We start from the raw sequence: 26,579 nt of genomic DNA on the forward strand, positions 1-26,579 counted from the left end.
TGAAGTGCTCACATTTGAAGGATTGAGAAACAAACAGCAACTGGGTAGGATTTCTAGATAATGCATTGTGATCTGTAGTGATTCAAAATTCAATTTAACAGGAGAAAAATCTGAGAAGCGATACACCTGAACAAATATCTCTATTTGTTCTCCATTGTATCTCAGTGCTGTTTAGAAGAAACAGCTTTAGAGATGCTGAAAAGATTGTTTTATTTTTGTGGGCAAATATCATATAATCCTGATATCAGTATGACATCAAATATTAGTCAAGACTTGATCGAGATGCTGTAACAATTTTAAACTCGCCATTTCTTCCAGTGGTAATTGTTGAAAATAGGAAGTTAATCCCACAATTAAAAAATATTTAAAATTTGTGCACCATCATTTTTACTCCACTTCCTGTGTCTAGTGCTGTTTGGTTATGCTGTATTTGTGTGCCAAGGACAGGCCAACAGATGCCGTATAAATCAGCTACAGTTGCCATTACACTCCTGATAATGGTGGCGGTTTTAGAAAGAGCAAAATGCAGGATCCAGTTGCAATTAAAAAAATATTTAAAGGAAACCCAAGCAAAAATAAATTAATAGAAATCAGGGAAAAACAGAACCAAAATAAACATGCACACACAAAACATCCAGGAAGGACAAAGCAACACTTGAAACTTGAACTCTGAGTTGACTTACCCTGAGATTGGAAACTTATAATATCAAAGGTAAAAAGTGTCAAAGTGGTAGGTATTATGAATTTTCATAGTATCATACAGACAAAAGAAATAAACAAAGCAGCTAAACATGAAGTATAAAAACATAATTCAATCAAGGTAAAGCTTTAAGCATAACAATGGAAAAAATCTTGTTTCCATTTGCATTAATATTATTTTTCTTTTTTAAGTGAAATGCACTTGCAGTGGGGAAATATAAAAAAAATACTTATTTCACTCACTGAAATGCAAATCAATCGCTAACCTTTATTTAATATGTTTTTTCCATTCAAATAAACTTACCATAAAAATTACAGACCCTTAATTTCTTTGTAAGTGGGCAAACTTACAAAATCAGTAGAAAATCAAATAAATATTTTCCCCACTTTAAATTAGATTCCAAAATACTCACTAAGAAATGCATTTTTTTTGCAGCGGGAATGAATCAATGAGGTATTTAAACATTGCTTACAATTTAAAAAGGAGGAGGAGATTAAAAGAAACCCTGGTTTTAATGAAGAAAGTCAAATGTTAACTGACTCTGAATAAAACCTCTCTTTCAGAAACGGGCTTGACTTACCCTGCTTTCTTGGGTTTGACAAGCCTTTCATTCTGAAATGGAAAACCCAGTTTCCCTCATTTCAGGGTTAACATACTCAGAGTTTTCACTTAACCCTTGTGCGCTGTTCAAATTCAATACCCTTTCATTATGTTCGGGATTTTTTGCATAAATCTATTAATCAACCTCAGTCCTGATTTTTACCTTTTATCACAGTCTTGGGCATGTCAAAGATTAGTAACAACATTGGCTTTGATGCATTGTTAGTTTTTGTGCAGCATTAGATTAAAACATTTTCTCCCTCACTTACTGTTTGTAGCTGATTTTGCTCCATGGACTTCCATTAAGACAGCATTTTTTGATTGCAAAGCCATGACACCATAAAATCATGCATTCTTAATGGTTGACAGTTTTCCCTGTTGGGGAGAGGTACATTTTTTTATTTTTACAGTTGATCATTAGGTGGTACCATTAACCCTTTAGATAGGCCTGTGCAAAAAAAAAAAAGCTTAGTTTCTGGCTAAGTTGTGGCCAAAATAGGACACAACTTTACTCCATAGTGGACGAAAATGTCCCCAACACTGCATAAGCCCTTACAATAGGAAAATATATTTACCAATATATTTCTTAAAATATATTGTGATATATTGTAATAATTTATTTGCCTTTTTATTTTCTAAAATATTATATATTTGAATACATTTAATAATATATTGATGATACATATATTGCATAATATTTTGCAAAATATACAAATGATTGCCGCTTTCAATATATTGCAATATATTGGAAAAAATAAATATATATATGCCTAATATATTACATAATATTTTCCAATATACTGCAATATATTTTTGTTTCATAAGGGAGGGTTAACCTCCTTTCTTAAATGGGCCTCTGATAAAGAACAAAGGAAAACGTTTAGGTTACATATGTAACCCTCGTTCCCTGAAGGAGGGAACGGAGACGTTACATCAGAAAGAGACTGTCTCACCCAAGAGCCCAATCACCTTTGAGTGGGAACAAAAGAGCCAATGGTACACAGAGTACCTTGGGTCTGTGAAATTTACATATATTCTATAAGGAGCAGCGCGAGCAACTTGCACTCAAGTCTTCACTTCACCTAACGTCTCCGTTCCCTCCTTCAGGGAACGACGGTTACATACATAACCTAGACGTTCCCTTTCAGTTGGTCATGTTCTACGTTATGTCAGAAAGAGACTGACGAATGTGGTCCCTTACAAAACGCCACATGGATGTCTTCCAGTAACCCATGTGAGTGATACCACCCTGTCGTGAGGCCAGCACGAGTGAGGGCCTATAGCTGACACAGAATACATTGGGTAGCATATTCCAGCTGGACATATGCTAGCAGGTTGCCTGCTCATAGGAGGACTTACAAAGGCAGGTATCAACCGAAAGCTGGTGATACAAATTAACTCTGAGGTACCAGCCCGCAGGGAGGAAGTTTCAATGACAGAGCTGGCAAGGTGCTTGCCAAGGGAAAGACACATGCTACGAAGAGACTCACTGTGGAAATACACATGTGGGATTGCCCAAAATGGGAATCACAACACATGGAGGCACCTAGTCCCACACAGGGCTGACCGATAGGGCATGCATGCAAGTGCTGGACATCAACAGTATTGGAGGAACCCAGGGTTCTGTACTGAGGAACTCACCTGAGGGGAATAGTGCATACATCCAGTCCGTGGAGTGGAATGTCGCAGCAAGCAGATTGACATTGAGCAGGTCCTTACTGGCGTGAAGGGGCGAGTACCCGGGAGGACACGGGCTCTACACGGAGATTATAAAATCTCGCAAATGTGTTAGGTGTCGCCCAGCCCGCAACTCTAAAGATGTCTGTTAGCCAGGCGCCATGCGCCAGCGCCCAGGAGGAGGCTACACTCCTAGTTGTGTGAGCTCTCACCCCTAGAGGGCATGGCAGGTCTTGAGCCTGATAAGCCAGGATAATAGCATCCACTATCCAGTGGGATAACCTCTGCTTGGAGACAGCCTTTCCCTTCTGCTGGTCTCCATAACAAACAAAGAGCTGGTCTGAGGTCTTAAGGCACTGAGTTCTGTCCACGTAAGTGCAGAATGCACGTACTGGACAGAGCAGTGCCATGGCTGGGTCTGCCTCCTCCAGGGGCAGCACTTGCAAGTTCACCACCACTTGCAAGTTGGCTGACCGACTCTATCGTGCCCTTTGCCAGCAGGGTCGCGACCTCCGCACGCATGACAGGAGCATCCTTGCCCACCATCGTCGCGCGAACAACCCAAAACACCCCCGTCGAACTGAATCCCATAGCCAAGCCTGATCGTTCTGATGAGCCAGCGGGGTGGCCCGGGGAGCTCTAGCCAGGTTCCCAGAAACCGATCTAGCAGGGTCAAGGGAACTACAGGTGTACCCACAGTGGGGAAGCGAGGCGGAACAGACAGCCCCGGCATGGGAGGCATAGTGCCCATTAGTGGGGGCAGAGTGCGAGCACTCGTCTGATTCCAAGTGGCAAAGAGGGCATGAGAAGGCAATGCGTTTTCGAGCCGGCTCTGCGTGGAAACTGGCAAGGGTAGAGGGGAATGAGAGTGGCGAGGAAGCATGTCGCAAACTGTCGTCTGCAGCCTCTTGGGACCCGGAGATAGAAGAAACAGCTCTTTTAATGAAGGTTTTGGGCGGAACTAAAAGAAAACGAGAACAAAGGATTCTCCCCCGACCCTCCTTTGGGGGAAGGAGTGGTCCTGCTACCATCTCCTGATGAGCTGACATCCGCTGCATGGCCTGAGTGGAGGAGACTGCAGGGGGCACCCTCAGCGACGAGCAAACTGAGCCATTCGTCATTCTCTTTCTGACTTAACGTAGAACGTGACCGACTGAAAGGGAACACTGGGGTTTTAAATACACTGGATAACGTTTCGGTCCTGAATGAGTGAATGGAGATGTCACATCGGTGACTGACGAATTGGGAATCCCTTTTAGATGTAGGTTGGGGCTCACAACAAGAAGAACAGTCACTATTGTCATAGCACTACCCACTTAGTGAGATTGGATAACACTGGTAACATACCTGTTCTACTTGGAACAGGAATGTTCAGAAGCCCCATCTTTCCCGAAGGAGATTTTGGAAGCACTTACACATATGGAAACCATTAAGGTGTATATGGAAGATTTAGAGGTTATTACAACTCTCTTGGTAAATGGAAAGAAGTCTGCCGGGGGAAACATGGGCTCTAAAGCATAACCGTGAACTTTACACATATGGGATACACTGAGGCCTCTAGGGCTGGGTTGGCTTCCTCCAGGGGCAGTGCTTGCAGGTTCACCACCTGATCCCTGAAGGAAGCAGTAAAAACCTTGGGCACAAAACCGAGCCGAGCACTCAGGGATACCTGGGATTCAGCAGGACCAAACTCTAGGCACGATTCGTCAACTGAAAATGCATGCAGGTCCCCTACCTTCTTGATGGAGGCCAATGCAAACAGGAGCCGAGTCTTTATTGAAAGAAACTTTAGCTTGACTGCAAAGGCTCAAATGGGACCCGCTGTAGTGCTTCAAGCAGTAGAGACAGGTCCCAAGAAGGCATAGACGGAGTTCAAGAATGGTTCAACCTTCTTGGCCCCCTAAGAAACCTGATGACCAGGTCATGCTTCCCCACCATTCTCCCCTCCACAGGGGGCATGGTTAGTGGAAATAGCAGCGATGTAATTTAAGGGTGGAGGGAGACAGCCTTTGCTCCAACCCTTGCTGCAAGAAAGAGACCACGACTCTGATCAAACATCTTCAAGGAGTAAGCGTATCTCGTAGACAGTGCTCGTGCCGAAGTGATGGTGGCCACTACCTCTTGGGGTAGAACACCTAGAAACACAGCTTCCCATCCAAGGACCAGACATAAAGTTTCCAGATGTCTAGATGTGGGTACTGCAGGTAGGCCTTGTCTCTGAGTCAGTAGATCCTTCCTCAGAGGAATCTGCCAGGGAGGGGCTGTCACAAGAAGCATCAGCTCAGCCAGGTCTGAGTTAGCCAGTAAGGCCAGTAGCACCACAAGCAGGACCTTATCCTCCCTGACTTTGCACAGTTTCTGTGCGAGATATACATGCCTGCCTTATGAGCATCCTTTGCGATGGTTCAAGGCAAGGCGCACTGCTAACAAGTTTAGGCAATTGATATGCCACTGCATTTGTGGGCCCTCCACACCCACAAGACTTCTAGCTCATTGTACATGGCACCGCAGCCAGTGATGGAGGCATCTGTGTGTGCCACAGTATGCCTCGAGATCTGTTCTAGGGGCAATCCTGCCAGAAGAAATGCAATGTCTGACCACGGGGTGAAGGTTTGGTTGCAGGCTGGTATAACTTGGTCCCGATTAATGCCCCGCTGCCACGCCCACCTCAGGACTGGCCATGGAGCCAGTGCTGAAGCGGTCTCATATGAAGCAGCCCTTGCAGTGTGACTGCCGCAGCAGCTTTCATATGCCCCAGTAGCCTCTGTAATTGTTTCAGTGTTTCAGAGGCAGCCTCTCCGCAGGCCGCATAAACACTGCCGGTCAGACCAGACAAGTACCTACAGGCCCGGAAGGGAAGGGATAGTTTGCCCTGCAGTACAGGCAGTACTAGGACACAACTGCATCGCTAATTACTGCTCAACCGGGGTGATTTCTGTATCGCCGGGCTGCTCCTCTGTCCAGGGTGGTGAGGGAGGAGAAACTACCAGGCCGGTTACTGGCAGTAAAAGGTGCCATCCACAACCTGGTGAGCTCCTCATACACTTCCAGGAAGAATGGCACTGGAGTGGGGTGCTGATAACCAGTGCAGGCCACCCCAAGAAACCAGTCATCCAACCTCGGGCGCTCAGGACGCGGTGGAGGTCTCCAATCGAGCCCTACCCTCTCAGTGATACAGCTGGAATGCTCCTTGTAGAGGGCTCAGCATGTTCCCGAGGGAGCTCAACTGGTTGCGCAACGCTACAGAAGTGACTGTCCCTGGGAGGTTGGTTCCTCTGAGGTTGGTTCCTGTCCCTGGCAGGTTGGTTTCTGCCCGAGCTACAGCCTGAAGTAGTCTTCCCCTTCCGCCTGGAAGTGAACTATATCAAGGTAGATATAGTTCACTTCCAGGCAGAAGGGGAGGATCACAATATTAGTGTTTTACTGTATGTATGATCAAATAAATGCAGTCTTTGTCAGCAAAAGAGGCTTCTTTTCAAGTGGTCATGTTCTGCCTTTTTTATTTATTTTGTACTGTTTTCTGAAGTCCACTCATAATGTTATCAAAGATTTAGAAGTAATAGGCTTCTGTCCTGTTGTGGAGTTCAAGTTACTATGACAACGAACGCTGCTAAAAGCCAAGCCACTTACATGGTACCTAAAACCCAGGATTGGTGCAAACTGAACTGAAACTTACCTGGCTAGGCAGCTAATCCGGCTTCATGGTACAGGCCAGTGGCGTAGCCACGGGTGTGCCAGGGTGTGCCAGTGCCACCCACAGTGGCGGCTGGCACACCTAAAAATAGATGCAGAATAATTTTTTACAGTCTCAATAAAAATTGTTTCCATGGCAACGTGTCATGATTGTCACGTGACACATCCCAGCCACAATCACTAACAGATGTATCGCTATTCATTTTATTTCGTTTTTCATTTTTTATTAAAATATATTCACAAACTTGCTTACCATGTCAACTATCTGATATTCTGATTCTTTGTTTAAAAACCTTTATAAATTATCTTGATCTATAATGAGATGAGCGCTGCAGTTCAGAGTCCTGTCAGCCGGATTTGACAGTTTCTCCCGAAATACATGAAAGTAAGTGGCTGTTGAACTGGGAGAAGAATAGAGTAAACTTTATTGTTCTGCTATGTGTGTCTGATATATGAATAAAACACGTCAGCAAATTACATTTGAATAGATAGATAGTTTTTGCTGCTTCCATAGACATCAGTGTGTATTTTACAAACTACCACTGTATTGCTTTACTAGTGATTATGTATATTTAAATGTATGAAACCTAAAATAAACATTATGTGGTTGAAAACACTGCATATTAGTTGTGATATATGACAAGCGCTGAGCGCGTCCGTCTCTGGCTCAGCGCCAGCCGACTCGCAAAAGCAGTTTGAATCTGGCAGTTCTGTGATGCCACTAAACATTCTAAATTATACTCAGGGGCACAGAAATAAGAATCCAATATATGGTGCCATAATGCTCAAAATGTTAAAATGTAATTTACATTTTAAATTATTTTCGTAAAAAAATATCTACCGACATTCGGACTGCCAACCAATCAGCAAACAGCAGCTGACTGTGACCCCAGCAGCTCCCCAGAGATCTTTGCTGCATATAAACCTTACTGTCTATGATATAAACAGAGAATTTTTGATTGCACATTGCTAGCTAGCAATATGTCGCAGAGCTCCTTTCTTAATTTTTTTAGCAAAAAAACTCGGCTTGATGGACAGCCGGACACAAGGCCTAACGTTACATCTGATGAGGATGTTTCTCCCTCCCCAGACCCAACATCAACAGATGTGACTCCTCCTGCACTCCTGGCTACGGAAAAAAACTCCTCCAAAATTGTCCAACATTTGCTCAAATGATCTTCAGGCCGACCCGCATAAAAGTACTGCCCCTGATTTCTGATGTTTTGTTCTTCAGGCTCCGCACTGCTCTTTGTGCTTAAATGCTTGCTGTGCGCCATACTTGGTCTGCTTGCTCTGCCTCGCAGGGCTTGGCCTTGTATTGCTGCTTGCAGCTAGCTATATTATTTTATATAGTTTTATGGTTATGTGGGGCGTGGTTATGGTTAGGGTTAATAATTTTGCACAGTAATCTGACAATAAATATGGCACACCCAGATTTTCATATGCACACCCAGAGTCTCTTTTCTGGCTACACTACTGGTACAGGCCATTGCAGCCAACCAGCGCCACTGCACATGATTGCCGCCAGCCCAGAGCCATTGCACAAGATGGCTGCCAGCCCAGAGCCATTGCACAAGATGGCCACCAGCCCAGCGCCACTGCACATGAAGGCCGCCAACCCAGCACCACAGCACAAGGTGGTCGCCAGCCCAGCGCCACTGCGCAAGCTGGCCGCCATCCCAGACAAGATGGCTGCCAGCCCAGCGCCACTGCACAAGGTGGTCGCCAGCCCAGCACCACTGTACAAGATGGCCGCCAGCCCAGCGCCACTGCACAAGATGGCCGCCAACCCAGCACCACAGCACAAGGTGGTCGCCAGCCCAGCGCCACTGCGCAAGATGGCCGCCATCCCAGCACAAGGTGACTGCCAGCCCAGAGCCATTGCACAAGATGGTCACCATCCCAGCGCCACTGCACAAGATTGCCGCCAGCCCAGAGGCATTGTACAAGATGACCACCAGCCCAGTGCCTCTGCACAAGGTGGTCGCCAGCCCAGCGCCACTGCGCAAGATGGCCGCCATCCCAGCACAAGGTGGCTGCCAGCCCAGAGCCATTGCACAAGGTGGTCGCCAGCCCAGCGCCACTGCACAAGATGGCCGCCATCCCAGCACAAGGTGGCTGCCAGCCCAGAGCCATTGCACAAGATGGTCACCATCCTAGCGCCACTGCACAAGATTGCCGCCAGCCCAGAGCCATTGCACAAGATGGCCACCGGCCCAGTGCCTCTGCACAAGATGACAGCCACAGGTGACCCTCCAGAGTCAAGTCAGGTTCCCGTTGACCCTCCAGAGTCGAGTCAGGGAGTCGAGTCAGGTTCCCGTTGACCCTCCAGAGTTAAGTCAGGTCCCCGTTGACCCTCCAGAGTCGAGCCAGGTTCCCGTTGACCCTCCAGAGTCGAGCCAGGTCCCCGTTGACCCTCCAGAGTCGAGTCAGGTCCCCGTTGACCCTCCAGAGTTGAGCCAGGTCCTCGTTGACCCTCCAGAGTCGACCCAGGTCCCCTTTGAACCTCCAGAGTCGAACCAGGTCCCCGTTGACCCTCCAGAGTCGAACCAGGTCCCCGTTGACCCTCCAGAGTCGAGCCAGGTCCCCGTTGACCCTCCAGAGTCGAGTCAGGTCCCCAGGTCCCCAGGTCCCCGTTGACCCTCCAGAGTCGAGCCAGCTCCCCGTTGACCCTCCAGAGTCGAGTCAGGTCCTCGTTGACCCTCCAGAGTAGAGCCAGGTCCCCGTTGACCCTCCAGAGTCGAGTCAGGTCCCCGTTGACCCTCCACAGTCGAGTCAGGTCCCCGTTGACCCTCGAGAGTCGAGCCAGGTCCCCGTTGACCCTCCAGAGTCGAGTCAGGTCCCCGTTGACCCTCCAGAGTCAGGTCAAATCAACATTTACACTCATGAGTCAAGCACTACCACAGTTAGACCTCAGAAGTCAAGTCAAGTCACCAATGATCTTCATGGGCAAGGTCAAGTCACCAGTGTTCTTCATGGGCAAGTCAAGTCACCAATGATTTTCATGAGCAAAGGCAAGTCACCATTGATCTTCATGAGCAAAGTCAAGTCACCTTTGATCTTCATGAGCAAAGTCAAGTCACCAATGATCTTCATGAGCAAAGTCAAGTCACCGTTGATTCTCATGAGCAAAGTCAAGTCACCTTGATCTTCCTGAGTCCAGTCAAGTCACCGTTGATCTTCCTGATCGAAGTCAAGTCTCGTTGATCTTCCTGAACCCAGTCAAATCACCACGGATCTACCAGAGCCTCTTCACGTCTCTGCTGAACTACCAGAGCCTCTCCACATCTCTGCTGAACTACCAGAGCCTCTCCACATCTCTGCTGAACTACCAGAGCCTCTCCATGTTTCTGCTGAACTACCAGAGCTTATCCATATCTCTACTGAACTACCAGAGCCTCGTCAAGTCTCAGCCGAACTTCCTGAGTGCTCGACTTATCCTGTCGTGGCCATGGAGGCCATCCAGGAGCTCACCGCCTGCCCTGTCATGGCCATGGAGACCATTTACCATCTCCTCAGGGCCACGGAGGCCACCCTTAACCTGTTCATGTTCTCTATTTCAGGCTTACCTAACCAGACTTGCTCTCCTGTGCCATCGATCCCACTGTAGTGGTCTTCGGCGCTGCCTTGGTGGGCTTCTGTCTCGACCGCATGGATGTGGGGGTCTTCTGAGCCGCCCTGGTGGGCGTCTGTCTCGACCGCACGGCTGTGGTGGCCTTCTGTGCTGCCTTGGTGGGCTTCTGTCTCGACCGCACGGCTCCAGTTCCAACTGCTCAACCCTGGAATCCTGCCCTGTCGGCTCTGCCCTGGGTCCCTGAACTTTTTGTTCCCTCCTGGCCTTTTTGTTTTGTTGTTGTTTTTTTTTTTTTGTTTTTTTTCCCTCTCTGTTTCCCTCTATGGACCTGGACCTTTCTTGTTTTTCTTGTTTCTGGACTGTTTCTGTGTTATGACCTCTTGCCTGTTCTTGGATTACGATTTTAGGATTACCCCATTAAATACACTGCTATTGGATCTCTCGCTTCCTGTGTTCAATCGTTACAATAGCACAATTACCTCTTATATGTCAAAAGATCATGGGATTTTTATGGCTTATCACTGCCAGTTGTTAATTTCTCAGTTCATGACCTCTTTAATATTATAAAAATTCTTACCGACCCTAAAAAAATCTTTAACAGAAGCACAAGATAAATAAAAAGAGATAAGGCTTATTTAATGTTTAAAAAATGGCTTTTAAATATAATGGTTAATGGATAAAAAATTATAATTTTGTCCTTAGACAATGAAAAAAACTACAGAGGTATTAGTAACATTGAAACATTGATTTGTCACCCTCCACTAAAAGTGAAAACAATAGTAACATTTAATCAGATAGCAATGCAACTATAAAGCATTGATTTTAAACCAATGAGATTTATCCAGTAAACAGAGCCCAAGCAATTAGTGAAGTATGCCTCCACTCACTGGTTTTTGTTTGCTTTGATGCTTGATGATTGTTATTTTATTTTTTTCATTAGCATTCTTACAAGTTTGAAATATGCTTACCACATCATCATCATCAGTGTTATAGACAACAGCTGTTGGCAGAGTAGAAGACGTTAACTAGAGATGTCTGTCTGTGGACTGTTTGGATAGATAAAGGCTGCCCTTAGCTGTGTGCAGAATCTTAATGACAGCCTTTGGGAGTTCAGTCAGATGGCAGGGTTGGGGTGGGCCAGCACTCCATGTGAGGTACAGACCATAAGATATCTGCTGATAATTCATCCCACATCTCCCAAGACAGCCAATTACTGAGAATCTAGTCCTTGTCCCCCACTATTTAGAACAATCTTTCCCATCCATTTTATTTACAGCTTTTCATTATAGATCTGTTCTCAACTTTCTCATTCTGACCAGGTGGGCCAGGATCAGGGAAAGCTCTCCAATCGGAAAAGATAGAGGAGCGGTACAGTTTGAAGCGCCTTTGTCCTGGGGACATCCTGTGCAGCGAGTTGCAGTCTCACAGCGAGAGAGGACGGTTTCTCCGAGACCTTTTGGAAAGAGGAGAGCAGCTTCCCGAGGTGAAAAATCTTCTTAAAGTCCTTTGCGGAAAATTACAATGATCAGCTTCACCTTCCCTGGATTTAACACTTATGATACAAATACAGGAATACACACTAGGGCTGCACGATGTGTCGTTTAAGCATCGATATTGCGATATACGAATCCACGATGTAGGTTGACGTAGTTGATCCGTTATTCATTAACTGTACGGGCCAGCTGCTCCCCGGCCCTTGATGAATGTGATTCGCGGATTAATTGCACAGCTTAACCATCATAGAGTGAAAGTTTTGACAGGGCAGAGAGAGAGAGAGAGAGAGAGCGCGCGAGAGAGATAGAGAGAGAGCGCACGTGAGACCGTCTTCAAACAACACGAGCGCTGTCTTGCTCTCTCTCCCTCGCGCATATTAATCAATTTACACGATGGTGTCGATGTTTAAATCATTTAAAATGATAATGTAAGTGTGCTCACCCCATTTTTGTTTGTAAGAAAATTTTTTGATAAGATTTCATATCACAATATATATTGCAAAAAAATAAAATATCGCAATGTAATTTTTTCCCAATATCGTGCAGCCCTAATACACTCTACTTTATAACACTTATAAATGTATATTCATTTGCACTTACAGTTTTCTCTCCTGAATTGACACATTTCCTATCAAAACAGGAAGTTGTGCTGGGACCTCTAAAGTCTTCCTAAAAAAAAATGGTTTATTAGTAAAATCACGTGACAGCTTATACAATGAATACACACAAAAAAAAAAATTCCAGACATGTACTTCTCAAACAATAGGCTTTTGGGAAAATAAATAAAGTATGAGCACAGTCAAAGACAGCAGAAATATAGCAAAACTGAAAACACACGGACAAACCCCAATTTTCAACTCCCTGGTGCTAGCTGGAGGCAGGTAGCAATTATAATTTAGTGAGAGCAGACAGACTAAGCTAGAAAGCATTGGACAAAATTGATATATGCCCCCGCAAAAAAAAAGAAAAAAAAAAAAAAAGGAGAATAACTATCTGTCCACACTAAAAGAGAGAATAACAACAACAATAACATCCAGTCAGATAGCTATATACAGTTGTGGAGCAGGATTGTGGACCAGTGAGCAATGGAAAAATTACATTCTACTTTTGGTAAATTTTCCCAGAAGAGAAAAACTGTAAAGCTAAAAAAATGTTATCCATTAAAAGTTAATTTTGTCTTTTAAGAGCATATCTGGAATTTCTGGAAGTTTTTTTTTTATTTATTTTTTTTTTTTTTTGTGTGCATTATTACAGTTAAAGATGACATGACAACAAAAACAAATGTATTTCAGTCGGGACCACTCTGTTTAATTAAAATTATTGTAGAGGTGCTGAACATTATTTTGGCAGCAAGCTTTGCTCTGAAGGATTTAGATTCTGAGTTGTTCACAAGCAAACCTCACAGATGTTTATAACCCTCAACACAATGATGTAGTATGTTCAATTCTAGGATCAATAAGAACTGTTGGAAGACGTGGTATTAAAGGGAGTAGTCTTGATATTAAAGGGAGTAGCTCCATACTCTGCCTCTGTCCCTCCCTCAGTGACCACTATGCTCACAACATAGATAAACTGCTGCACTTCCTCAATCAGTTGTCCTCCAACCATCAACATTGGAACATGGTCAGTGCACCTCCAACTCTCATGGATCAGTCTTAGTCTAGGCCCTACTGATTCTCTGTTCAATCTTAACTTTTGTGGACACTCTCAGCAGTCTCAGCATAGCGGATAAAGCTTATTTCAATTGTAATTGGCAATACTGTTCTCTGGTAAGTGATTAGTGATGGTATTAACCAGAAACTGATGTACTTTAGACAAAAGCTCAATTTATTATCCCCCTCAACAAAACTGTGTATAACGGTTAGCTTACTTGAAGATAGGCGATCATTGTCCCCTTAATTGCAAGCTATTAACGAGAGCCTCGAACAACAGGTATGTTTCCAATAATAAACTAAAATCTTTGATCAACAGTACATTTTCTAAAAACATGCAGCTTAGCTGAACAACGAGAACAAAAATAAGTGCTATGTGACAGAGTATAGTGATGGAAAGCTGACTTAATCCTGGCTCAGACTACACGACTTAAGCCAGATTTTGGCATGATTCGCTTTCCGTATAGGGTGTCGTGGGGATTTCAATTGTCATAGTGGACGACAACTGATGCCCTGTCTGTGACGCTTCACGACGTCACCGCAGAAAGGCTAGCATGTTGAATTTTTTTTTTTCATCGTCAGTTCTGTCACATCTGTGACACTGGCCTTAATGTGTCTGTCTGACAGAAATGAAAGCTGAATTAACGTTTGTCTGTGTGACTAGCGTGTTTCTCTGCGACGGAACAAAGGCTGATTGAGCAAATTTTTGTCACGAAACTGAAAGCGGATTTGACTTGTGACAGACTCAAGCTGTTTTAGTTCGAGTCTGTGCAACAGACTAAGGCAAGTGTGAGTACGGATGAACTTACATATCTTATTTATTTGTAGTGGGAGTAGTTAAAATCAGCAGAGCGTCAGATGATACTATGCCTGATCTCCATTTGTCAATCAAACTACATACTGTATATGCAGAAAAAAGAATGGTTGTTTGATTGGCTAAAATAATTTCATAGGAAATAGTAGCAACAAGTGTTTTGACAACATTATCCATATAAAACTGTAATTTACATACAATGCACCATGTGCCTCATTTACAAAACAATCTGCAGTCAAATGCTCTGAAAAAACATATATTAGTAATTAAACACGGTTCAGGACACCACTGAAAATAAACTGTCAACTCGTTGCGATAGAATTGTCTGACTCACTGACAAAGTAGCCTATTTTAAAAACAAAACATGCAAATTACCATTTTCTTCAAGTTGTATCCTTCAAATACAGTGGTATTTTTCATAATGTTGTGGAGATGACTTCACACGTCATCATCACCTCCGTGCAGCTGCAGTTGTACAGTAAGATATTATCACTTTACCGATTCAAACCGGACAATGGAACGTTCGACCACTGAATCCAGCAGTGTGCCCCATAAAATCGAAGTAAATAGTGCGTACACATGGTCTAGAATGTCCGTAAGGTGCATACATATTTACGCCTAGTTTATTTTTTATAAATTCCGATATGCAGGTATAACAGGTTAAGGGTGGGTTAAGGAAATGATCTGCAGTGTTTAGCTCCATCAGTAATCAAACACACTTAAATCTTCAGGGTTATTGTAAAAATTACAAGCAGGTGTGTTTGATTAGGAATGGATCTAAAATAGGCAGACAGGCCCTCCAGCCACGAACTTAGGCTTTTGTTGTTGTGTTTATTTCCTAAGGTTTGGCATGTTGCTCAGAGTAATTCAGACTTAATCAGATGATTTATGTTACAGTGGTGTTGCCTAGCAACATGACTGTCATTAACATTTGCTGTGAACTACTTTTAGTTGTCCCAGACTTCTCACTTCTAATCTAATGAGCGTGTTCGTGTCTGTGTTCTAATGAATCTGTATGTGAGTGGTCATCTGTTTTTCCTCTTCTATGTGTGGTTAAGGACACGCTGCTGGATCTGTTGTGTGAGGCCATGACTTCTACTGTGCGTCAGGGGAAGGGCTTCCTGGTCACTGACTTCCCAAAGAATGTGAAGCAGGCACAAGAGTATGAAACCAAGGTCAGTGCTTTTCATGAAAAGACAAAATCACAATACAGTCCCAAATGACAAACACTGTAGCACTGCTGTTGAAATTTGTTGGGAAGTAATGGACATAAGTTTTAGGGAGTACGTCTCTCAAAAATGAAAACTGACATTTTTACTCACTGTCACGTTGTTTCAAAGCCATATGATTCTTTGTTTTGTAAAACACAAAAGGAGCCATTTTCAAGAGTGTTTATGCCCACAATACAGATTTCAGGTCTTCAAAAGAAATGTGATGGTATTCTTTGACATACAGGTGGAAAATATTTAGTAATTTGCTGAAAATCTTCCCTCCACTGCAGCACTCAAATGTCATTTGGATATGAGTTTTTTTTTTATTTTGTGTGTGAATGTTTTTTTTTTTTTAATATTTTTTCAGTTGTGGCCTAGTGGTTCGAGAGTTTGACTCCTAACCCTAGGGTTGTGGGTTCGAATCTCGGGGTGGCAATATTACGACTGAGATGCCTTTGAGCAAGGCATCGAACCCCCAACTGCTCCCCAACTGCGCTCCCCGGGTGCCGCAGCATAAATGGCTGCCCACTGCTGTGTGTGTGCGTGCGCGTGTGTGTGCGAGAAACATAAATCAATGCTATGATTAAATCTTAAGATTTTACATATTTACTTGTGAAAATCTAGATGTCAACTTTTTTTTTTTTTTTGGCAGGTAGTTTAAATGTGAGTAAAAAACGAAATTGATCATGTTGAACCAGTATTTCTCATTTCTGACCCTGGACCCCAAAACTAGTCATAATGGTCAAATTTTTGAAATCGAGATTTATATATGCTGAGTAAGTACGCTTTCCATTGATGTATGGTTTGTTGGGATAGGACAATATTTGCAAAAAAAAAAATAAATAAATAAATAAAACTATTTGAAAATCTGGAATCTGAATATTGAAAAATCACCTTCAAAGTTGTCCAAATGATGTCCTTAGCAATGCATATTTAAGATATCAAAGTTTAATTATAATGAATATAAATAATTAAAAATATGTATAATAAATATTTAATTATGTTATTAAGGAATTAAATAGGACAAGAGCAAAATAGGCTGGCACTCAGTACTTGTTCCCCTTTCGCTCCCTTTCTTGAAATATATGTTTGTGTTAAAGATGGGGCAGCCCGACATAGTTCTGTTCCTGGAATGTTCCGCAGACATCATGAGTCGACGGCTGCAGCAGAGGGCCACCTGCAGCCTGCACACTAAAGAATCCCGAGACAGAGACACTCGCCGTAGGGTTGAGGGATTCTGCAGCCTGGTCAATCCCCTGGTCAGTCACTATGAACACAGAGAAGTTCTGCACAAGGTGGGTATGGATAAGCCAAGCTACAATTAGTCCGAGCAGTGATGTTTCAGTGTAATTTGGCCATTGAATGGAACGTTTTGACTGGTTACACTGACCTCAAACTCAGGAGAACATCTTAGGATCAGCACAGAGTAGCTTATTAATGATTTTAGTCTGTTGTTGACATCCATCCTTAAAATAAATCCTTCAGATATATGACTTATTTTGACTACACAAAGGGCATCCATATTAACCAGATTTGGGTTTATGTCAGGACGTTTTCACTAGCTGGAGTGCCTCTGATTTACCAGCAAACACATCCTCTGATCTCTGGGGAAGAGAAGCAGTCTTTGAAAGAGATAGTTCAACCAAAAATGCAAATTCTGTCATTTACTCACCCTCATGTTCCAAATGGCTTTCTGTGGAACATAAAATATATTTTCATGAATGTCTTTTTTTGGTACATCCATACAATGGAAGTCAATGCTCACCAAAAATATTTGGTTACCAACATTCACTAAAATATCCTGCAGAAAAAAGACCGTAATACAGTTTTGGAATGACATGATGGTGGATAAGTGACAGAATTAACATTTTTACTGACCCGTTACCATGGTTCACAAAGGTGCTTTAAAGAATACATTGATACTGCTGTGGTACATGTACAAAAAAACATGGTAGTACATTTTAGTATCTGGATTTTATAGTGATTTGCAAACCTGGAATTTTTTGGGGGAAATATTATAATCTTACATTTTACATTCATGCATTTAGCAGACACTTTAAAACTTTACAGTGCATTCAGCCTATACATTTATTTATTTTTTACCAGTATGCGTGTTCCCTGGGAATTGAACCCACAACATTTTGAATTAACGCAATGCTTTACCAGTGAGCAACAGGAACTCTTTTTAATAATCTTAAAAGGCATACAAGATTACAAGATACAAGAGTGCTCTAAAATATTTAATTGGGTAGATATTGCTCTTTGAGCAGTTAATAATCATTTACATCTATTTTTTCAGAGTAACAGACACGCAAATGTAAATCCACCCCAATATCTATAAAATGATATTTATAGATCAAAAGCAAGAGAGAGAGAGAGAGAGCGCAAAGGAAAATTCAATACTGTTAATGGTTTAGTCTCAAAGCATTTGTAATTGTAACCTCTTTATCAGCTGGAAAACACTTTTATTAGAACAGAATGGAATAGTTAACACTATGGTGAAGGTGATGACAACATAAAGCAGACAGAGTTTAAATTGTCTCTATATATGTTAAGAGATAAACCCATTCAGAGCAGCTGTGTGTTTGTTGGATTTATTAGTGCTGTATGCTGTATTCTTCTGTGGGTTGATGCCCTACTTTTCAGCTTATGATTTCTAACAGCTGTGTTATGTGTGCGTGTATGTAGATTGATGCCGAGCAGCCCCCAGAAGATGTCTTTGAGCAGATCTGCCTCGTCTTGGACTCCTGCTAGAGAGCTTGGACTTGACTGCCCCCTGGAGGACAAAACCATCACCTATAGCTGCACTGCAGACTGACTCATGTCACACACCACACAGTTCATCACATACACACACCTGCGATTACAGCTTCTGTATGGCACAAACACTTGGAAAACTACCAACCAGCAACTGGCACCTGTTCATTTCACCCCATCGTCGTTCACTGTAAATACCAGCTCATAAATCAACAGTGTTTATCTCTTGGTATTGAACCTGTATGCTTAAGCTAGCTATCAGCTCCATAAAACACAGACAGGGTTATTTACGACAGTCTGGTTCCGTTTTTGTTGTTTTTGGACTGTCGTTCAGTCAGTATCCTTGAGCACTAAAATCAGTAAAACTGATAAGCATGACAGACTGGCCACTGAAGAGCCTTTTTATATTTTAACTTCATGCTTTGTATCGCGCTAAACATGTCAGAATAGTGATTCATTGTATAGTTGAAGCAGAAATAAATGGAGCTGGAGAGAGAAACGGTTTGAATTTCACGAGTGCAATGAATGGATGATTTTCACAATGAGGTCTGATAACTGTATTCTTCCTTATCAAACAGAGTGAAATAAAGACATTTCATATGTTTAATGGTTTTATTTTTTCTTTAAAAGCAGTAGCTATGAGATATGTTTTCATTGGGGTTAAAGGAAAAGTTAACCTGAAAAAGAAAATGTGCTTAAAAATGTACTTACCCTTGAGCCATCAAAGATGAGATTGTTTCTTCACTGGAATGGATTTGGAGAAATTTAGCATTATTACTTGCTCACCGAGTCGTCTCCTGTGAATGGGTGCCGTCAGACAGAGAGCTGATAAAAACATCACAGTAATCCACACAACTCCAGTTCATAAACTAATAAGGGCATCATTAAGATGTTAACTTCAGACTAAAATATGACTGTTTTCTCAAGTGAAAAAGTTGTATTGTTTAAATAAGAAATATATACCGATCAAGCGCCATTTACAAGCAAACAGTTAATAACAAATATGTGGGTAGATTTTGATGTGAGAGGATAACAGGGGGTGAACTTTTTCAGTGGAGGAAATGTTATTATGGACATGTATTTTGGCCAGAAGTGATGCTTTAAAATGATGGATTTGTTCTGTACAAACATGCATCTTTGGACTGGAGTTGTGTGAATTACTTGTGGATTACTGTGGCTTTTATCAGCTGTTTGGACTCTCATTCTGACGGCACCCATTCACTGCAGAAGAGTTATTGGCCTGAGGCTGAGTACATTTTCAACAAATTTTCATTTTTGGTTTAACTCTTCCTTTAATAGTATGTGTGGGTATGAAGGTGAAAAAAGGTGTTACAAGCAGTTTTTTCTAGCAGCACTAAAATTAGCATTATATGTGGTGAAGCATGTCATATGAAAACGGATACTAGACAGGGTTTTTACTCTTTCCTCACTCAAGTACATATTTACTGATTGGCTTCATCCAGTCTCCTCTCCACCAATAAGCTGCTGTGTGTTGGGTGTTCTGGCAGACTATGGCTACTGTCGGATCCAGGTGGATGCTGAACACTGGTGGTGGACGAGGAGATACCCCATCACAATACACCATGCTTTGATTGCTTAGAAAAGCGCTATATAAATGTAATTAATTATTATATTTTTCTTCCAACAACCTGTCACTCACATGGGATCCAACTATCCAATCGGTTCCCAATGGACAATTCACGCCTACATTATTTTCAGTTCTAGAAGCCATTTAACATCATATCGACAGAGGTGGCAGCACTCAGACACTTAGTGAAACCTCATTTCAATATGGTAAAATTCAGGTCAACCCACAACCATGTATTACTTAAATATTTTAAATCGAAATAGAATGTGATTTCAAGTTTTCCTTTCTCTTTGGAGTGTTACAAGCTGTTTGTGCATAGATAAGATTCCTAAAGACACAAAGACTAAAGTCTCAAACCCAAAGAGATATTCTTTATAAAGGTTAAGACTTGTCCTTTACCTCCTAAAATGCCTAATTTCAAACGCCCCCACGTCCACGTCACAATGTGGGAATTTGCATAACACCACACAAATGTTCACGCAAAGAAAGAACGCGTAACTGATTCTCGCTGTATTGTTGTTGCCGCTGCCATGTCATGTCTTGGAGACGCTGTGTTTTATTGTGAAAGCGAAACTATTTTGGTCTTCTAAAAGAGGACACAACTAAATCAGTGGTTGTATTGTTCCACAACAGTTCAACCCAAATATTCAGATGTGTGCAGCGCATTTTATGGAGGACTGTTTTCTGAACCTGGGAATGCTGTGCACAAAGGCCGTTTTTATAAAGTGGGACAATCCGGAGCTTCTGACTCACACCCTGGAAGTACTTTTCATATTTAAAGAATTTGCCACCGACTATTCAAATGAGAGTTTTAAACAGTGTAGAGTAGCACTTGTTTGTTGTTTCTCCTGTTACAAATGCACACATGGTTTTTTGTTTATGCGGGGCGATACACAATGCAACGCCTAAAAACACATAAGTCATTATAATCAGTAATTATGTCCCCACTGGATGCAACACATGCCTCATTTGTAATGGGTTTTATTGGTTTTGTCTCGTCATGCCGGGACACAGCATCACAGTATGGTGAGGGGCGTGACATTTCCGTTACACGCTTGAGGCATTCGCCCAATCACAGCACACTGGATAAAATGGTGTTTCAGAAGGCGGGGTATAGTGGAGCAACAATAATGTACAGTATGTGGAAAATGAATTTTTTTACCTTAAATTGCATAAATACATTGCATTACACTAAATGCACAAAATAATGTTCTTTTTAGTACAACTTAATAACCATGTAATACAATGACAATATACCACCCTCTGGTGCCTGAAGTGTGACAGAATCTCAACCCTAAAAATAACAGTCAAACCTAATTAGTCTTCTCTTAAATCGTACTTTTTAGTTTAAAAACTGAAGTGAACCAGAAAGACAAATCATAATACCCAAGTCGTGTGGTGTAGAAAGACTTTTCACATACTTTTATTTCCACAGTTCTCCTCTAACTTTTTTTTTTATTTTTTATTTTTACATTATTTAAGAACAGACTGTTATACACAGATACTGAAGCGGGTCAAGGGAGGGGAGGTGAACAGAACAGAACCCAATACAAAATGGTCTACTCAAAGCACAACAAAAATGCATGTGTATAAAACAACATGGGAGTGTGGCGCATGTGCGACGACTACCACCAACTCGATTTCTTGTTATTCTTTAGCTTTTAAATAGATTAATAAAAATACAATCTTTTTTTCATTGACCGTGAGGAAAATGCAAAAATTAGAGTGATCTAAAGGCGTGATGATGGTTGGGAAGTTTTTCACAGAGGGCAAACGAGTCACAAGTTCCTTTATTTTCTTCTTCTAAAACAAGTGGCCAGGTCAGAATCAACTGGACAGGGAAGAAAAATAAAATGGCACACGGCAACTACCACTGGCTACTTTTCACCATATATTTGAATACTTCACATGATCAACAACAGTACACATTGAGAAAAGAAAAGAAAGCCCTCCACAAGCACAGAGTGCTATAACGCCTTCCGGATCTCAGCTGGTCTTCTCCGTGCTGTAGTGCTTCGAGGTTTGAGAAACTATTGGGTTAAGTGGAGTGGCTTTTTTTTTAGTTGGCGTAATTAAAAAAAAAAAACAAGAAATGAACGTAAATAAAGTGACAACATCATGAAGCGGTCGTAAGAGGAAACAAAGAGCAGCTTCTAGTGAAAATGGTAGTCCATGGCAAGAGACATATGGGGTCTGTCAGTCGGGATTTTTTTTTTAACCCGTTTAGAACGTTGGAGTTGTGAGCAAACCTCCTCAATTGGTTAAAAACCTGGTATGAATCAAAGACGACAGTCTCAGCACCAAATTCCATTCCTTGTACTCCCCCCTCACGAAAAGAGCTCACACACGAAGCCTCACTTATAAATAATTCAACTACAGACAACATTTTTAACGCGAGCCCAACCCCACTCCCGCCGGTGAATCCAGAGTCGCGCGCTCCTTTGAGAGGTGCGTCACTGACACCCGTCACTCAAACAGCAGAACAAAGGGAGGCGTCGTGTTGCCTTCTAAATGTCCAGGGATTGGGAATGTCGGTGTGCCTTTTCTTTTGTTCATTCTTTCCTCTCGTTTCTTTTGATTTGAGATAGTGTTACTTGACGAGACCTGGTAAGGTTTGACAACCGCAGCAGGGTGTTGCCCCCTCCCTCCCCCGAAACCTCCCCCACCCCACCCCCCTCCAGCAGCAGGTCGGGGCGAGGTGCGGACCATCTGCGGTTCCCTCTCGCCCAAACGTAAGCATTTCTTTGACTTGGATGATGGAGCCATGCACAGAATGCCCTGGGGGCTGTGACCCAGCCCTGGATACTAGTGCTGGAGCTCGTCCCTGTCATCTGTTGGCAGGGAAGTAGTTGGGGTCCAGGTAGTTATAGCCTGTACTCTGCGGTAAGCAGTAGTCTTTGTCCAGGAAGGTTTCGGCCTGGCAGACTGGCTCCAGTCTGTGTGTGGGCTTGTGGGTCTCCGTTTTGAAAAAACTGAAGGGGCAAACAGAAAGGTGACAGGTTAGGATGAGACTGCCATGCCAACTGACCATACATGCACTTTATTATGTTTCAAGTTAAAACAGAATAGGAACTTGTGGATATTTTGTAGACAAACTGAATGATTTATGCACATCAGACCTCATTTATTTAATAGTTTTTAATAGCTTTTTAATAGTGTGAGCAAATGCATGTGTGAGATGACTAAAATAAATAAATCTAATATAATAAATATTAGAATAAATAAATATTGTTATAAAAGTGCTTTATAATATATCAATAGAACTTAAATATTACCTTACATATCACATATGATAGCGCCTTATTATATATACACACATACACGCACACAGTGTTGTTTGAAAGTTTGTGAACCCTGTAAAATTGTGCAGAATCTCTGCATAAATATAACCCCAAAAATCATCAGATATTTCATGCAAGTCCTGAAAGTTGACAAAAAGAACCCAATCAAACAAATTAGATTAAAATACATAGTTTGTAGTGCCTGACTCATGTGTGATTTTTGGGGCCGATAATATGGAGTAAAAAAAAAAAAAAGACTGATATTCTTTGTGTATATTTAAGTACAGGACAAGAAGTTTGGATACTTTCCCATTCGTGTGTCCAAACATTTGACTGGTATTATATATAGAATACAATATATACATAAACAGAATAATATATACATATATATATATATATATATATATATATATATATATATATATATATATAGAAACACACATTTTTTTTTGGAATGATAACTAAAATGTGGTGATCAGACACAATCATGTGACAGATTTGTAATGTAATTCAAATTTAATTCAATTAAATTCCATTCAACTTTATTTCACTTCAGAACATGAAATCACGGATTTGTGCTACTGTCTTCACACACAGAAGAAACTTACTAGAGAAGTGTGAAGTGCGAAATAATATAGGGGAGCGCAGGGCAGAAAGTAATGCAGGGTTAGTTTTTATACACATTTATTTTACCATAGCAAAATATAAATTCTGGCTTAAGAAGATTTTTCATCTCAGTTTTTATTATTCATTTAAAATGAGACAAATCTGCTATCATTTTAATTTCCGATCTGTTATTATTTGTAACACTGCGTTACAATGTGCTATAATATGACATTAGCAATGTTATTTATAATATTTACTTTAATTTTAATAAGAAACAACAAGAAACAGGTGAATAAAGACTGACAGTCAATGTTTAAGGTTTAGAAATTATTATTTCAAGACATGCAAAGCATTTTTGCTCATTTATGTGGGTCGTCCCAAGCATGGCTGGAATGTGTTCATTTCCAAAATCAGATTATTTTTAATGAAGAGAAAAGTCAATATTTTATTTGACAAAAAATTATATATTAACAAAATATTTTAGTTTGTCTTATATATTTTTTTTATTCGATCAGTTAAGATTTTAAGCCATCATATGGTCAAGTTGTATACTTGACAAAAAAAGTGTATACACTGTAATTATGAAAAAAGTGACAATTTTACTAATCAAGTGTAAAATTACTGTGGAGAAAAAAAATATTCTGAACCCCATGTGGATTTACACAAACTGAAAAAGTCAAAAAGTATGACTTCATGCCCTGCTCTCCCCTACCACTGTAAATAAATACATTATAAATTCACATCTTGCGCACTTTAATTCCCTTTAAATGTAACTAGTACGTTCCCTTGGAACTGGGATCATGGGGGAATTTCATGAGGAGTCCACTTTGCAGTGCACTTATGGTCGAATAAGACAACGCTTGAATGCTGCTGCCTGAACAAGAGACCTCCTTACTGAAGTGAAAGTGTTGACTGGTGTCGACTATCTCCACCAAATTCGGTCGATCCCTTCAGCTCGAGGAGCCCTCTCAAACACCACCCTCCACACATTGGTATGCCACCGGGAAAGCTAGATCGGATGACGCTGGCTGTGAATTTAACCACCCGTAACTACGTAACCCTGGGGGCTATAGACACTTTTAATTCCAAATAGGACATCTAGACATACACTCGATATGCGTTCGAGAGGGTTCCTCGAGCTGAAGAGATCCCCAAATTTGCTGCGGATTCACCACGCCATTACAGAGATACGGCCGTTCAAAGTTTCAATGGTTTTCGATAGATTAAGCTTTAAAGCGTTTCATCTAGAAACCAGTAGCAAACAATGGAGCACGACAAACCAAGTAATTACACCATTTCAAGCATTTTATCTGCATTATATGTTCTGTAAAAAAAAAAAAAAGTTCACATCGGCGGCATATCTGCGCCATTTTCACAGATACCAATATAACGGCGACAGGCTCATATCGGCCGATAATATCAGCAAACAATATATCGGCCGGGCTCTATAACAGGGATCTATAAAAGTTTGGTTATGTTTGTGGAAGTGTATCATGGCACAAACAATTGAGATTTAAAGAGTCTCCATCTCTAAAGAGTTTTGGACTCCACCAATCCACAGTCAGACAGGCTGTGTACAAATGGAGGAAATTGAAGACCACAGATACCCTCCCCAGGAGTGGTTCACCAACAAAGAACACTCTAAAAGCAAGACATGTGAAAGTCCACCAGGTTTCAAAGGACTGCAGGCTAACTTCTAAGTAATTAAAGGCTTTTCTCACATTGACTAATGTTAATTTTTATGAGCCCATCACCAGGAGAACACTGAACAACCATGGTGTCCATGGCAGAGTTGCAAGAAGAAAGCCACAGCTTTTCAAAAAAGAACATTGCTGCCCATCTGCCGTTTGCTAAAGATCATGTGGACAAGCCAGAAGAACAGTATAGAAATGTTTTGTGAATCGATGAGACCAAAATAGAACATATTGGTTTAAATGGGCAGCGTTGTTTGGAGAAGGAAATCACTGTATTCCTGCATAAGAGCCTTATCCCATCTGTGAAACATGGTGGATGTAGTATCATGGTTTGGGCCTGTTTTGCTGCATCTGGTCCAGAATGGCTTGCCATAATTGATGGAACAATCAATTTCTGAAGGAAATGCCAGGATATCTGTCTGAGAACTAAATCTCAAGAGAAAGTGGGTCATGCAGCAAGAAACGACCCCAAGCACACAAGTCGTTCTACCAAAGAATGGTTAATGTTTTGGAATGACCGAGTCAAATTCCGAACCTTATCCAATTTAAATTTTGTGGAAGGACCTGAAGCAAGCAGGTCATAGGAGGAAACCCACCAATATCACAAAGTGGAAGGGGACCTGTACTGAGGAATGGGCTAAAATTCCTACAAGCAGTTGTGCAGGACTGATAAGCAGTTACAAGAAACATTACTTGCAGTTATTGCTGCAAAGGGGGGTCACACCAGATACTGAAAGTATCACACATACTTTTTCCACTCATAAATATTTAACACCGTTTTTCTTTCTCAATAAATAAATGACAAAGTATATATTTGTGTCTCCTTTGTTTGATTGGATTCTCTTTGTCTACTTTCAGGATTTGTGTGAAACTATGTTTTGGGTCATATTTATGCAGAAATACAGAACATTCTAAAGGGTTCACAAACTTTCAAGCAGCACTGTATATAAATATAAAAATTATAATTTTGTATAATATAACCATGTTGTAATAATATATAATATTGTGCGCCATCTGTCACACCCACTGGAGTCTCGTAAATAGGTCACGCATGCGCTAATAGCTCTGAAGTAAACTAATCCTGGATCATAACCTACTCTGGAGCAGGTTATGTTCAGAGAGCAAGTTGCTAAGGCTCCTTACAAATCTTGAAAGTTACCTCACTTTTTAAAACCAAATGCTGAGTTTATCCGCTTCCTTACCCTTAGGGCAGTCAAAAAAAAAAATAATCACATTTTT

The 26,579-nt window shown here is 41.6% G+C and overlaps 2 protein-coding genes across 4 annotated transcripts in view; one reads left to right on the forward strand and one right to left on the reverse strand.

The window, feature by feature from the left end:
- The window catches only part of LOC132155174 (adenylate kinase isoenzyme 5-like), a 127,270-nt gene extending 108,492 nt beyond the window's left edge, over positions 1–18,778 (forward strand). For both annotated transcript variants that reach the window (XM_059564030.1, XM_059564031.1), the window contains exons 11-14: positions 11,564–11,727; positions 15,262–15,378; positions 16,515–16,709; positions 18,103–18,778. In XM_059564030.1, the coding sequence (XP_059420013.1) occupies positions 11,564–11,727; positions 15,262–15,378; positions 16,515–16,709; positions 18,103–18,168 (542 nt within the window). In that variant the 3' untranslated portion in view covers positions 18,169–18,778. The remainder of the gene's footprint in view (positions 1–11,563; positions 11,728–15,261; positions 15,379–16,514; positions 16,710–18,102) is intronic.
- A 2,380-nt stretch (positions 18,779–21,158) lies between these two features.
- LOC132155175 (ZZ-type zinc finger-containing protein 3-like) overlaps positions 21,159–26,579 on the reverse strand; it is a 59,011-nt gene continuing 53,590 nt past the window's right edge. For both annotated transcript variants that reach the window (XM_059564032.1, XM_059564033.1), the window contains exon 12: positions 21,159–22,731. In XM_059564032.1, coding sequence (XP_059420015.1) covers positions 22,587–22,731 — 145 coding nt within the window. In that variant the 3' untranslated portion in view covers positions 21,159–22,586. The remainder of the gene's footprint in view (positions 22,732–26,579) is intronic.

Source organism: Carassius carassius, chromosome 12 (genome assembly GCF_963082965.1).
Source record: "Carassius carassius chromosome 12, fCarCar2.1, whole genome shotgun sequence".
NCBI lineage: Eukaryota > Metazoa > Chordata > Actinopteri > Cypriniformes > Cyprinidae > Carassius > Carassius carassius.